The 16,033-nt window shown below is 41.5% G+C and overlaps 1 protein-coding gene across 2 annotated transcripts in view; it reads right to left on the bottom strand.

Moving 5' to 3' along the window:
- The window catches only part of cntn3a.1 (contactin 3a, tandem duplicate 1), an 80,271-nt gene that overhangs the window by 12,079 nt on the left and 52,159 nt on the right, over positions 1 to 16,033 (bottom strand). Inside the window, exons 10-13 of one of the 2 annotated variants that reach the window (XM_034590878.1) lie at positions 13,838 to 13,967; positions 10,021 to 10,171; positions 3,724 to 3,851; positions 340 to 515 (exon numbers count right to left, since the gene is read on the bottom strand). In XM_034590878.1, the coding sequence (XP_034446769.1) occupies positions 340 to 515; positions 3,724 to 3,851; positions 10,021 to 10,171; positions 13,838 to 13,967 (585 nt within the window). Of the gene's footprint in view, positions 1 to 339; positions 516 to 3,723; positions 3,852 to 10,020; positions 10,172 to 13,837; positions 13,971 to 16,033 lie in introns of both variants that reach the window. The other variant, XM_034590877.1, reaches the window with a different exon arrangement.

Genomic DNA, 16,033 nt, shown 5'->3' on the forward strand with positions numbered 1-16,033 from the left:
TGGCCCCTGATTTAGATCCTAGATCCCCCACTGGGTGAAACTATTGCAATATGGCTAGTAATTGCAAAGGTTATTTTTTTAAAGAGGTAAAGTGAACATTTCAAAGTCAATCATGTTCAAGTGTGAGAATACAGATTGTCAAGAGAACACAGAAGTTCTTGTTTTTTATCTCAGGAGCTTAAAAGATAGTAGGTAGTTCTGCCAGAATAAAGAGTTCAAAGGTCATGTGAAGACCTCAACTCATAAACTTGAGTGTGTGACACTGGTCTGGAGGGGACGTTCGTGTTTTACCCTGCAGACACAGAAAGATGGAGGCTCAAAAGACACAGGGGCACTTACCCCACCAACTTTTTCAAAATACGCCCCGTGGCTCCCGAAGTGGATGAGCTGCTCGTTGAAGAACCAGGTGAACTTGAGGTCAAGCGTGGCGTCGTGAGATACCTGACAGGGCAGCACGATGCTCTCACCCACAGTCACGTCGAGATGACCTGCTGGGCTGGTGATTGCAGTTGGCTCTGGACACAAGGAGTATCAAGTCAGAAAGGTAAGTTATTACAAATGGTTCCCCCTTGTCAAAGAAGATACAGTGTACCCTTTTCTGTATAAATCATTTGTCACCTCATTCAACTCAAGGATTTTTATTTCTTTATGTTCTCTATGATATGAGATATAATTGCAAAAAAAAAGATGCCACACTCCTGTCCCAGATGTTAACTGAACAAGATGAATTGAGTCTGCCAGCGAGCTTTTTATTGCATCTCTTTCTGTTAGCTTCATAAATCAGAGCATGCTCTTACATACCAGGAAACCACAACAGACAGAAAGGGAAATAAGCAGACAAAAGGAGAAGCTCAGCCATTACAGCAGGTCAGATCCGAGTCTATAATTTGACTCTGTTTGTGTGGAGACAAAAAGCCATCCTATTTCATCCTCAGCGTGGTGCGCATCATCATAATCTTCGGTCGGCCTCAGCTGGGTGTCTCATTCGACAGCAGTGCGGAGAATATAGCACAGGAGGAGAGGCCCATACACCGCTCCACTGTAAATTATGCATGCATGTCATATGCATCTAATGGACAGGCAAGCCAACGCAGTATGTCAGGGGGAGTAAAGGTCTATATTCAGCTCTGTCAAAACAAGCCAGCTTGTTTATCTCGCACCCCCTAAGGAGAAGCGACTGGCCACGGCAGTGCATTCCAGGTGAGGCTCGGTAAAGTTTGGCACCGGATGCAAAATGAGAAGAGCAAAACTTTCTGCCTCTGATTGCAGAGCTGTCATGTTTGATGCTGGTTTGCCATTATGGACAGGAAGGAAAATCACAAATTGGCTCGTCCAGTCCCTACATTTTGCGCTGTGCATGGCAATTCTCATTCTGTAAACCTATGGAACAACCATAACAAGATAAGGGACAGAATAGACTGGATTTTAATGCGCTCATTTGAATCGGCACACAAATTGCTGGTTTGTGTTGTTATTTCTGAATATCCTTAGTAAGCCTGATGTTAAATTTAAAAGCCTAAAATATTAATATGGAATATGAAATTTAATGGTAGCTGATATCAACTCCTGGAGAAATGTAAGCAAAGTTTTAACATAATGAACTACAATTAGACAGGAGGATGGAAAGTGAACCGCGTTCTGAATCTCAAGGACCAGCACTCTCGCAGCGCCTCTCTCTGAAACCTGTTTAAAACCTGCAATAATTAACATCCCCACATTTTTATTTATGAGGAAAACGTGTTAGTAGATGTTGCTTAATTCCACATCCAGATTTGGAGCAACAATATCTTTCATGTGGAATTTTCATTCCAGCAACTAACTAAGTTGTAAGGACAATATTTCCCTGTTTTTAGCTCTGTAGAACTATGTTGACCGGCTTATTATCTCTGGCCAGGAGGTTATGTTTTTGTCTGCATGCTTTGGTTTGTTGATTTGTGTGTCAGTTAGTTGGCATGATTGCACAAACATTATAAATCATAGATGGCAATGAAACTTGGTGGAAGGATGCGATATGGGTCAGGAAAGGACTCATTAAATTTGGGTGCGAATCGTGAGCAGGAGGCAAAGTCGAGGAATTTCTTTCACTTTCTTTCACATTTTGAGATTGGGCATTGTTGTTGATTTCTCAGAGAATAACTCATCGCTTTGAAAGAGAAAAACGGGTGCGTTTAGGGGTATGATATTTATGAATGTGAGCAATTTGGTGCAGATTCAAATAATCTGGATCTAATGAATTTAAATGGGGTTTCATAAGGGGACTGCCTTGGTGGAGTTATGCACCCGAGTGCCATTCTAGTTGTTTACTGCATCTGTCGGCTGTTTGGTGCTGGGAAGCTGGTACACAGGGTGTTTTTAGAGGTTTTTTTAATAGCTGCCTGCTGTGGCTGCAAAACACACTATGACAAAAACAGTAACAGTAAGTGGCCAGAGAGTTTGACACTGAGTTAAAAACTCACTGTAAAGCTGAGCAAAGCTGACAGCTGCTGATTTGGGGAAGAATTATCTGGCCCATTTAACATTGTCTCCTTGTTTTCACTGTGCCATTTCATTAATGTTGTGAAATATGTGAAATATTGTTAACAAGAGCTTTAACTATTTGTCATGAATATTGCAAGTCAGTGTCAGACATTCACTGTTTCCAACTAATCAAATCATGATGATTTTTCTGAGCTTTTTCTGTCTCATATTGCTGGAAGGTGAATATTTATATCATAGACCGTTGTCCAAAAATGTCACTTAGGTCTCTGAAAAATTGTGTTGAGAATTTGTCACTCTGGTACGATATTTCAAAGACTATAAGCAAACAATTGATCAGGTAATTAACTCATGAACTTGCAAAAAATATTGAATTCACTGTATGCATGTAAAATCCTATTCTGTAAAGTATAGTGATTCTGCAGTTAAATTTATGCTTGAGTGCGTACTTGAATACAACCTTCCACCTCTGACCACTATCCTAAATATGCGCATTCATGTACAGTATGTTAATAACCGCCACGTTCCTGTATGTAAAGAGGCTGTGGCAGGAAAAAAAATCAAATTGGGCTTCGGTGCGAACTCATTTGCAATTCAAAAACCTTACGAAGGGGGAATCACCAAAAGGCATTTTAATAGAGCCCCGTTGTTTAGAAAGACAGAGAAAACCCATTGCACTGCAGAAGTGTTTGATTTAAATGGATTGAAGTCTTAAACAAACCGAGCATGGCTATGAACCACTGTGCAAAAAAAAGGTATGAATTAAACATTGAGGTGAATGCAATGAGCCTTATGTCTCACTTCCTCCAGCCACTGCCACTCAACCAATTGAACTGTGTATCGGTCAGGTAGGAAGAGGCCTGTTTAGTCATGAGGTTTGTAGTTAGGGTCAGTGCTGCTAAGTTTAAAAGTAACACTGGTCAGTTATGTCCCAAAGCTCTTGTGCAGACGTCAACATCCTTTGTTTTGTGTTCTCACAAAATAGTGACAACTGCAACAAAACCACTGAATCAAAATGGAAACATGCTGTTATGGTTTTGTAACCTATATATTTGGGGGTAATAACAAACCTACTGCTTGGAGTTATATTGTCTGAATAAATGGAAATGATTGATGCTCTATATTATGCACTGTGGTTTAAGACCTCTTATTGCCAAGATAAAGAGACAAGCAATATCCACCTGCCACTTACAATAAATCAACTCAGGGGCTCATGTTTTAGACCAAGACAATAAAATAATATCTTACCTTTAACCAAAAGGCTGCCGGCACTGCTCGCTACTCCAAACTGGTTTCTGGCCACACACGTGTAGATTCCAGCATCCATTTTAGTGACATTGGAAATCCGAAGGCTCCCACTATCCAACACAGTTACTCTATGGGTTGTAAAAAAAGAAGATACATATACATATATATAAATACGGTGTACTGTATGTAAAACCACATAGGCCAGTTGGTAGTACATCAGTATTTGGTTAACAAGTTTAGCACAACCCCTACTTGTGTAAGCATGTCATTCATTTGATATACAAGCTCAAAGTGCATAGAAAGATCTGTTCTAAATGAGCACGCCCAGTGTCCTGCAGCAGTTTAACTTTAGCCAGGAGTTTATCTCAGTGAATTTTAATTGGTTTCCTGTGACAGAAGGAGAAGCAGTGAGAAGAGTTGCAGTTTGATTTCTCAGCACAAATGTGATAAGAACAGTGAAAGATCCCTTAATGGGAGGAAAGTCTCATTTTCAGTTCATGGGGATATCAGGGGGGGGGGATTCTAAAGAACTGAATATTATATGGAGTCTTTTATATTTCAGTAACATTTCACTGGTAGAGAAACAACATCAACCTGCCTGGCTGTGGTAAAGTAACACATTTGAACCTCTTTAGATTCCAAGTTAGAAACATTTCATTTAATCTGCTGGCATAGTCGGTCCAGACTGATTCACCTGACTCACCAGTCAACAAGGTGCTGATGGGGCATATGAAAGTAATAAAGCAACAAAGCTCTGTATAATTTTAGTCTCTCTGTAGAATCATGATGCACATTTAGATTTCATTTGAACAGTACTGTTTCATGTCAGAGAAACGATTCAATTCTTTCATGAGCCTCAATCAACGACCTGCCTGTGAAACATAACACACTCAACACAGGTACAGACCCACAGAGGTGACCTCTACACCTGAAACCTCCCAACTGACACTTCTTAGTCAGTTAGAAGTGAAGAAGCCCGGAGAGGTGAAACATCCAGAAACACAAGCAAGTCCAGTTGCATATGTTCACTTGTACAACTTCTGAAAATACTCAGATACCGAACAGATCAGTAACATTTTTGCAGATGCTTTAATCTTTTAGTATTTTAGAAAAATATAGAACTGATCCTTCAATACAATATTAGTTTTGGATGACAACTACAGAATGAATAAACATTTTATTATGCTTAGCCACTCACGGCACAGAACATTCACTCACATTTCATTTTAACATGATCTTTCCTTAAATTTAACCAAAATCCCTTTGATGCCTCAAACTAACCACTAATTGAACTGCAGATACACATCCTGGTCTCACATATGAAAATGGTTCATTTTGTACTCCACCATGCACCAGCTGGTGACTCGGCTGCTGGTCATAGCTGTAGCACCTTAATCATGCATTCATTCATTAAAAAAAAAGGTGACTTTGACTCTAATCCAGCCAGGGATTAAGTTTCTTTAAAAAAATCTGGTTTCGGTGCACTTTAGCTAATGTAAATATAAAGGTATTTTCAAGAAAACGGAGTTGTTGTAGTATTTATTAATTTGAGTGCTGGCAGTTTGATAAATTAAACGTTGCAAATGTTGAGTGCTGAAAAGGTTTGTGCAGAATGAATCCTTAAAAGTATGTTGATATCAATAAGGCCTTGAATACTATACAGAGAACTCCCACAAAGAACATCCCTGGAAATATGCATAATGGCATTCATTTTGAGCAGAGTCAAGGACAGAGAATAAAAGGAGGAAAACATTGAAATGGGTAACTTGTCTGTTAAGACCCAAACACACCTGGAACATCAAAATACTTAATCAAATTGAAATGAAAGACAAGGCCACAGGTTGCTGAGGCGCACAACAAAAAACATTAATGGTTTGATTCATTCTATTTACCCTGATGCCAAAATATATTATTCTTCTCGTGAAAAGCCACATGCGGAACAGAAGAGTTTGATTAAAAGCCAAAATGGATTTATAAATGTGTTCAGCATGGGGATGATGCAACAGAACCATTCATTTCCATCAGATATCACTAATACTACGCCGGGATAACGTATCACTAAATTATTCATTTATAATACCTGCGATTCATGTTTGATCCTTTTGTCTTTCCTGTCATCGAGGCATTCCAGCTGATTCAGAGAAAATGTGATTCCCTCATTCTCTCCTTTGATCTCTGTAATTACTGGAGGTAATCTATCACATCCCTGAAAAGACAGTGTGACGGAGGTTTTTGCTTACTTCCTCCATTCACCGTCTTTTTCACATTACTGAAAAATGTTTCCCAGCACTTCTATGACTTGAGGCTCTGATCTTTTCTGTCTTTTCCTCATGTATCTAAAGGTAATCATTCTGAAATAAATACAGTTTAAAGCTGTTTGTCCATATAACGTGTCGGCAGTATGTTGTAATTTTGTATAATTTAGCTATACTTTCTGTGTTAATTGTATTAATTATATCTATTTGTCTTATTTCGGCTGGTCAGTCTAATCCTGATTAGGTTGTAATCATATATTATACATAAAGATGGACGACAGGACTGCTCCCCGGTTTTGAAGCCAAAGCATCTTGATCGCTGCAGGTGGCTTGCTGCAGTATACAGTAGGTCTTAAATTCTGCCTCCTCCATGTTAGAGGATGGAATATGGGTCAAACACATTTTTTACCAAGATGGTTTCTGTCATTTTCGGTCGGTGTTATCACATTGAGGTATGTTCATTCATTTTTTGAGTAAGAAAAAAGTGATTTGATGCTATAAAATGGGGTGAAACATCATGATTGACAGTTGAGACTGACTCGCGATTATAGGAGAGACCGCACCACTGCGGCTCGATCCCCTGATTATTACTGCACAGACCCGAAATGCGCAAGATGGCAGCATTGGTATCCGGGACATTTTGGCTTCATTTCTGGATATTGGGAGGAAGTAGAGACGAGTTGTCCATATTTACATACAATCTATGATTGTAATCCACAGAGTCTAATTATCTTTTTGTTAAAAACATTTATTATGAAAGTGAAATTGAGAAATCAGATACACTCAGCATCACTCCAGCAGCTCTGCACACATGAAGAAAAAGAACCCTGCAAGGATCAATAAAATATCACGCTGTTAAAAATAGATTAGTTAACACGACAGCTTGTTGAAACAATATTTATTTTGGCCTGATGTTATCAAAGTTATTACAAACTATTAAGCTTCATGAGCACAGATTAGTGTTTCATGATGTTAAACAGTTGTTTGACTTAGCCGACTTACTGTTAGCTGACAGTACGTGTATTCAGGATAATATCCACATGATGGGATTGTTTCATGAGAGTAATTTGTCAAAGAGGGAAATTACAATTCTGAATAAACACTTAATGCTTGTAGGAGAAATGTGTTATTGACTTTTCTGATGCAGAAAAGGGAGAACATGCTTTAACTTCGCCTCTTTCAGAAAGTGGCGCTACAGTGGAAAATCCATCCACAGGTAATTTCTTCCGTCAGAAAGGTCATGCCAATTTGATCAGATTATATTCCACAAATTGTTTGATACTGCCTTTCAAACTCGGTTGTAGAACAATTTCTTGAACCACATTTCAAATTTATTAGCCCACTGATAAATGCTGTGCCCTGCAAATCCTCACTGGAAGCTCCCTTCTTATCTTCTGAACTGCGCACAACGGTGTAATGGGGTTGAGCCGATGTTTCAAAGAAGAACTTGAACACTCCCTTCGAAAAGATCCCCTGAAGGCGGCCTGGACCTCCCCAAATGATCAAAAATGGCCCGTAATGCCTTAAAGGCTGGAAGAATTAAAATACATTAGCCTCTTCAAGAGAGTCCATTCCCCCATGGAGCCGGGGGTATATTCTCCTTACTGAACTGAGGGCTTCCTTTGTAATGGACTATAACAAAGAGTTATGGATATGAGATGTCACAGGGATAAGACTTGCCATTAAAGTGTGCAGTAGCCTATGTCAGGCTTCCTCCTTCCCAAGGCTCCCAAGGAGCAGTTCGGTGCGGAGCGTTATCGCTGTGAAAAGCCCTCACTTTGTTCCCTTTTCCCCTCGAATGTTGCCCTGGAGCAATTAAGGTATTGGAGAAATTTGTGGGATACATAAAATCTTGAGCAGAGAGATATCGTAAACAGCCGCTTCACCTCAACCTTATTAAGTAAGCTGCCGGCTGTAATTTGAAAGCCTAGTGTGTCTCCCTATGGTGTGACAAAAACTAAGAGACTGTAAATGAAAAACATAATTCTAACCACTTAAGAAGGATTGTATAATCAACTCGGTATATTACGAGAAACTTGCCGTCTTCTCGGGCACTCCTTAATTAATTCAGTAGCGATGCACTTTCCTCTTTGGCAACACGTCTGGAAAAGATCTCGGTGTTTTAGTAGCAGGATTATAAATGGATTCATTTACTTGATAAAGCAATATCTTTTAGCATAACAATCTCAAAGTGGTTTAGTCTAAAGGTAATATTCCTAAGAGCTGTTTCCCTATATCCCTTTTACAGTTGCTAGCAGTGGTCAGCGGTGAAATTAAATTAGGGTAAGCCCTTTATCGTTAACCTCGTAGCTGCCTTCGTAAGTGCACTGAAACACACTTACAAGGATATCTTGTTATGCAGTCTGGGATATGAGCTGATGTAGGTATCATCACCGCATGATTTCATTAACTAATCAGATCCTGCCTTGTTCTTCCTTGATTTGTTCTCCCCTGCTCCACATCCTTGAAAACATTATCCCCGGAAGATTAGAAGGAATTATGGGTATTTTAGTTGAGCCAGTGGGATGGATTAGTGTTGTGCCACTGCTGTAATAGCATTGGTAGCAGCTCCACTTCGATATGGGGGGAAAGCAAACGCTAACGAGCCAGCACCTGGGGAATGGGTTTGCGAGAGATGTTGCAATAACGTTAAAGCCCAACATCTTGTATGCAGCTCACCCGCTTCAGGGCAGGGCTGTAACGTTGAATCTCAAATGCGATATCTTTGCCTTTATGGGCACGACTGATATTGCACATCGCAGTGTGGATGCATTTTCCTTTCAATACTTAAGAGGATGATAAATCTGCAAGCTGGGTCCAACATTTAGCAGGCCTCTGCAAACACATAATCTTTGTGCTGATTCTGCTGCTCCCCCTCAGATAAAACATCTCTCTCCTGTAAAAAAAGATGTTTCAGCCCAGTATTAAGCTAAACCTTTAGTTTCCCTAGCACCCTGTCTGACTGTACCACTGTGGGAGTACAGGCACATGTCACTGCATGTGCCAGCAGGTGTGCATGTTCCTGCAAATAATAAAGATGTTGTCAAAAAAGAAAGTGGAAATGCGTGATTTGTGTAGGTCGCACTCGGTGTTATACAACGTAATACTATGAAAGCACACCTGAAAGTTAATGATTCCCACTGTGATCTTGTTTTCTAGCTCTTGAGACTATAATAGTGCAAATATCACCAGATGGTGACATTTTATAAAATGTATAAATATATTTCCTGTGACGGCCCTTTTGTGCAGGTGATTCTACATTTGAAACAAACAAAATGTGTGTCCGGCTCTCACCCAAACACTCCCTGCTTGCTGCCACATGAGAAGAAACAGTATGAATGCGGCTCAATCACCAACCACTGCTGCTACTTCTACCTTGAACAGCATTATACATTCAGGGGGAGAAGTGTTTTTTCTTGTCTCATTACCATGTGTTTTCTCTTTATTCTGCTCCTCTCCAACACACAAGTATCGCATTGATCTGCACTTAACCTAATTTCTAATAAAACAAGGTTTCCGGCTAGTTCCCCCGGTGCTGCCATCACTATCACAGAAGAATGTCTGTATTTCAGCAGCTAGCCACTGATCAGTCCTTTTGGGGATTTCATCTGCTTCTTCCGTGTCTCACTGGTAGTCTGGATCATCCTCTCGCTCTAATGACCCTCCAGGCCTTACATGCTGCTAATGAGCTGATGGATCAGTGCATCGATCCAAGTGCTGAAGTCCAGGAACAACCAATTACCTTAAGTAAACAGAGACAAGCTCTGAGCACAGGCAGGAGAGGAAAGTACAATGGAGTTCAGTACAGACTTGTATATAGCAAAGGGGAGGAAGTGGCGGAATGCAGAACCTGTTATGCAGTTTAAATTGTGTTGTGTCACACTGTGGTTCCTTTCTTTGCAGTTTGTCACTATGAATATCAAGTAGGGAATAATGAAATAACAAGCGGATGAAATACTACCCTGAAGGTAAAACAGACAAACTAAACATCTGTGAACCCACACACAACGCACTTACTGCTCTACACAAAGAAACCTGGTACCTGTGGCTCTCTCTGAGGGCTTCCTTCCCCTTCCTCCAAGAAATCACGCCCCGAGGTGACATCCTAGGCTTGCATTCGATCAGAATGTCGCCCCCCTGTCGGGCCAGAGTTTGGGCCTTCAACAAGTTCTGGGAGAAGTCTGGAGCGATGGCTGATGGGGAAAAATAGAAAGAGAGGAATGTAAGTACTGTGAATGAGAAAAAGTGGTTTCATTTACTGTGTGCTAAAGGGAGAGAGAGAGAGGAGCAAAGGGGTAGAGCTGTTGCAGAAAGGACATTGGAGGGGCATCCTGTAAACATCCAGGTCACTCCATCCATTAGGTAGGTCAGCTCTCGCATCCTTTCCCTTCCCCACACATACACATGTGTGCCTCACACACAGAGAGGCTCACATGCACACATTAATACAGGAAAAACAGACTCGGTACATCCGTTTTCAGAAGATATTTCATTTAGAAGAAAGTGGGTTGTCTAGTTCCATGAATTTTCCTTAGAAGGACATTATGCATTAAGAATTAAGCCCCAAGGATCTGAAGCAAAAACGAGAGAATGTAAAACGAGAGGGAGGCTTTGTTGCCGCTCCTTTAGGCCTTAATTACTAAGGCGCCGTCGTCTGGAGCTGTTTTGTATGCGCACCGACTCAGCGGAAAGCTCTTCAAAGTGAACACACAGCCTGGCGCCAGTGACATGGCTGAGCACCTGCCAACGCATGCTGGTGTACGTGCATGCACAGGAATACACGACCTAATACACACCTATTTATATACACGTAGCACCTCACCAATCGTTCTTGACACTAAGTGTGAACTGCCAGAATTTCATTAATCAGCAGAGGAGATATTTGTCATAGTTGTCTTCTCCAAACACATGGGCGGAATGTATATGAACTCTTATCTTGAAGGTGCTGTTTGTCATGAACCTGTTTTCTTGCCGCAGGAGCAGGTGGTGGTGATGGTCGCTTGCCAACAGCTTCAGCCATTGTAGCATTAACAAGAAATGCAAAAGCAAATTCCTTGTATGTGTAAACCTGCTTGGTAATAAAACCTGATTCTGATTCAGAAAAGGGCTTTAAATACGTCCTTTGAGTTGTGCTACTCCGTCTGGGCAGACTGTACGCTACAGTGACTCGCAAATGGAAGGTGATGAGACGAGCCAGCTGGACAGGGGCTTGCTGGTTAGCATGCTAACTTCAGTGGAAGCAGAACAAAGTTAACATTGGTGTTGCTTTACACCGCAGGGAGTCAGACTCGGCAAGTAAAAGGTATGAAGTTTGATACTGAACGCACAACATTTCATCGTCTGTCACTGCAATAGTCATGTTTGCTTTCAAATCATCCTTATGAAGTTATTGTTGATTGCACAGTTTAATGGCTAATGAATATTGACAGCATTTGGGAAACCTGGGAGCTTTAAAGAGGCAGCAACCCTGGGAGACAGTGGAACAAGTACATCTAGAAATTCTTTTAGTGCCATTCTGGAAAACCTTGTAAACTGTGACAATGAACAAGTGGAATTTAATGATTATTGCAAGACAGTAAATAAACATCTTTCACTTTCATCTCTCAACATGTATATCAATATGGCCAACAGGCATTAAACCACACACGAACACCATACTAATGCTGCGTCGAGCCTCCCTTTGCTCTCAATACAGCTTCAATTCTTCATGGCATGGATTCCATTAGATGTTGGAAATATTCCTTCGAGATTCTGCTCCATGTTAACAGACATGACTGCATCACATCATCCGTGCAGATTTGTCAGATACACGTTCACTCCGCCAATCTCCCATTCTACCACATCCCAGAGGTGCTGTACTGGATTAAGAGCCGGAGACTGGGGAGTCCTCTAAGTACACTGAACTCATTGTCATGTTAATGCAACCATTTTGAGGCGACTTTTGCTTCGTGAGCTAGTGCATTATTATGCTGGAAGTAACCATGATGGTAAGTTGTGGCCATAAGGGGATGCACATGGTTCGATAAACTGTGGCATTCAATGATAGACTGGTATTAAGGGGCTAAGGCTGGTTACAAAACTTCATCGCCATTATGAAACTGACCTAATTGCCTTAACCCTAGATATCAAAAGCCTTGTAATATAACATTTTAATACTCTAGTAATACTCTAACGCATTTATGAGCCAGTAAGCATGTAGCAGGTTTGAACCAAGACCTAATAATGCTGGTGATTGGCTGTCTAACTTGCACACACACATCATAAAGGCGAGCAGCAGAAACTAAACGATATAGGCCTTGTGTGCCTGTGTGTGTGCTTGTGTGTTGTTGTATTTTGAGAGGCTTGAGTGCAGTGTGTGTCGCAAAGTAGGTATAAAAGTGTCTAAGAAATCAAAAGTGTGGCTCCATTTTTATCTGCAAATATATTTTATATGAATATGCAGAAAGAACATTGCTGACAAGCCTGGCAATGCAATGAACTTGATGAAACACCTGAACGTGCATGAAATAACTGTAAGAGCAGAAAGTTGCTCTGTGTTCGACTGCAAGAAGAATTGACCCCAGCTGGATGCCCTCTCATCCAAAACGTCTGAGGACAGCGCTACGACTCGTATTTTAGCAGATAAGGTTCAGCATACAGGGGAGAATATAGGCCACCAGCAAAAGCTGTTAGTGGACCTCTACAGCTCTAATCAGCTACAGAAACACACTCACTCCCAACCGGAGTTTGTGTTGCTCTTACAGGAAAATGATATAAAAAGCTGCGGCAAGAAAAAAGATGCTTCTATCCCTAATGCAATTGATATGCTCAACTACAACAACATTTTTTAAATGTCTACTTATCTTTTCATATTTACCTGTTTTCCCTTGGAAATTTTCCCTCTACCTACAAGAAGCTCTTTTTATTTGTTTGGCTGATCTGAGATCAGCTTCAGGAATACTCAAACCATCTCCATCTGGCATCAACTATCATGCCACATTCAAAGTCACTAGAATCACATAATTTCTGATGTTTGTGAAGAGAAGCTCCTGAACTGTATCAGCATGATTGTATCCATTATACTGCTGGCGTGTGATTGGCTGATTGGATAATTAGGTGTACAAGTGATCCTCATAGAGCACTCGGTGAGTACGCCCCCAGTAAAGACAATCAAATTTGTAATGTCTGTGCTTTTTACAGTTAAATAGAAAAAAGTAGGATTACACATTAACACATACAGCAGTACTCTGGGAAAGCCAAGAAGGAAATTAGCCTATGTACTTAAAAATCACAACATGTAACTATAGAAACCAAGCAAAGTGTTGCTCTTATGTTCCTGCTGCAGCAAACCGCTCACTTCAATTTTCCAACCTGACGGCAGACCAGCATCTCATGTGGTCACTTGATGCTGTGCACTTCTGGACAAGGTTATTCTGGCGAAGAATTGTGGACCTAAATGTGCCTTTAGCTTCCGCCGAGGAAAAAATAGACACAAAATTGGGTTTATGCCTTTCAGCTTTCATTTAAAAGGTTGGACAATGTATTTAGCCTTCAGAATGAGGATTAAGAGCATTAGGTTTTTTTTAAATAGAATATGTTGGTAAGCCAGTTGGCAAAATAAATGCACTACACATGTTTCAGACATGTGTAGCAAATGTTCTGCCAAAATGACTGTGAGTGTAGGAGGTATGGCCTCAAATGTACCTTTAATTACCGTATAGTGCTCCCACCAGGCTGGCTGGTGTTGTACAATTCTGGCAACATTTGCCAAAAAAAGTGTCCATCGGGTCCCATTTCAAAATCATCACGGAAACGGCCCAAGCACAAGTTCACAAAGTGCATTTAGAGAAATCAACAGTCTTGCATGTGTTTGGTCTTACCTATGACTCGCAGCTCTGCATTGGTGAAAATCCGGCCATGCTTGTTCTCTGCCACACACTGGTACATGCCGATGTCAGCCAGATTCAAGTTATTGATTGTCAGCTCTCCATTATTCGCCTGAACTCTGTCCTGCTGAAGACACACACACACACACACACACACACACACACACACACACACACACACACACACACACACACACACACACACACACACACACATATGCATTTAACGACCACGTGACTTGTGAATGGAAGCTGCAGAGCAAACCTGACAACAAACATAAAACCGGTTTTGACAAGGTGAACAGTCAGCAGAAGGTGCTGGAGTGGTCGCACTCTGGATTAAATATAAGCCCCAATACGGCCCAAGGTTTAAATCCAATCCTCCTCTCTGCTGGTACCTTTGTGTGCTCATTCAGGTAATTAGTACTTGCTGAATTAATATGCGATGAAAGCACTTTAATCAAAATCACACTGTGTCTCTGCTGTGTCCCATTGTCCATGTTTCTGGACACCAACATCCAATATTCAGTTTCTCTCTGTCCTCAAAAATAATATCTGGTTCTCAGGCTTGTCATTAACTGTGTCTATCCGCTGTTGCTAGGGTAAGGGGGTGCACTGCCTGTCTATCACATTAATAACCTGTCTCTCACATTAATAAAGACCGACAGCATGCACACTTCATTTCAGCAGGTAGGATGTTGGATCCTTAAGGTGCATAAACAACAAAATCTCTGTCTCCCGTTTTTGATTGCACTCTTGGAATTTGGAGGAAAGCAATCGACTGTCGCTTGACCAGGATCAGGCAGGTAGATAAACTGGTTACATGTCACATATATAATCTGGGGTCAGACTATTAAATGCTTCATACAGACTAGGAGCAAAAACGTCAGTCCTGTTATAGCCAGTGGAGTTGTTTAACAATTGGGTGATGATTACAGTTTTTAGTCCTAATCAGAATATAGGCTGCATCATTTTAGATGACCTTCAGTAGCTGAACAGCTTTTACTGTGAAGAGGATGTTACAATAATCTGTTCTGTTGATGACAAAACTAAAGACAATTATGATCAAACCATCCGATATAATGATCGAACCATTCAGTCTTTAAGCTGTTTTAAGTGCAATTTTTTAATGTATTTTTACACATGCAGCTCTACAGCATCACTGTTTTATTCTAGAAATTGGTTAAAATGTTGGATGAAATAATAAAACTTGTAATGTAACTGTTCATTCTACTACTTCTCATGTATTACAGCAGTTTTTTTCAAATATCTTGTTATATGTCTGTGTTTCTGTATAATATTTTACATGTTTTGTTTGCATTCAGAAGTTGGGTCATTCACCTTCATTTAGACAAATCTAACAATTATGACTTATTCAACGCAATTTAAAGGGGACATAGCATGCAAATTCCACTTTGTTAGTGCTTCTACAGGTTAATGTGGGTATCTGGCATGTCTACCAACCCAAAAACTCTGGGGAAAAAACACTCGCGCGTTTTGTTATAGTTCCTCTAAGTCAGAAACGTCATGCTTGAGCGACTCGATTGCGCTTCCTGGGTATTGTGTCGTAACAAGGAACTGGAAGTCTCCCTACATGGTCTTGGCCCACCCACCCCCCGTCCCCCCACACTCGTTACTTCCGGGTTTACACCGGAGGCAGCGCAGCGCCGTTCCCAAGCACGCAGCCGGGCTGTTCACACGGGACGAGCATTTCTCCGCTGGTCAGCCCGCGATTCACTCACATGTGGCATTTGTCTGGATCGTTGGGACCGGGAGGCTGCAGCAGCTGCTCGGGAGCGACCGCTCGCTCTCCCATGCATGAGCTGGAATTTGTGTCAGCGCCACACAGCCCTGCTGGCTGTGGAGGACTTCCGCAGTGTTCAGCGCTACTGTAACCCCCGAACCCCGACATTCAACGGGTACAACAACAAGCGGAGAAAGCAGAATCGCGGGCTGACCTTATATATACAGTCTATGGGGCTGACCAGCGGAGAAATGCTCGTCCCGTGTGAACAGCCAGGCGGCTGCGCGCTTGAGAACGGCGCTGCGCTGCCTCGCAGCGGTCTTCCACACTGCCAGCTGTGTGGAAGACTTCCGCAGTGTTCAGCTCTACTGTATGCCGGGTTACAGTAGTTACGCCGGGGTACAGTAGTTACGCCGGGTTTACACCGGACGCGGAAGCGCAGCTGC

This window comes from Hippoglossus hippoglossus, chromosome 7 (assembly GCF_009819705.1).
Source record: "Hippoglossus hippoglossus isolate fHipHip1 chromosome 7, fHipHip1.pri, whole genome shotgun sequence".
In the NCBI taxonomy this organism is placed as follows: Eukaryota; Metazoa; Chordata; class Actinopteri; order Pleuronectiformes; family Pleuronectidae; genus Hippoglossus; species Hippoglossus hippoglossus.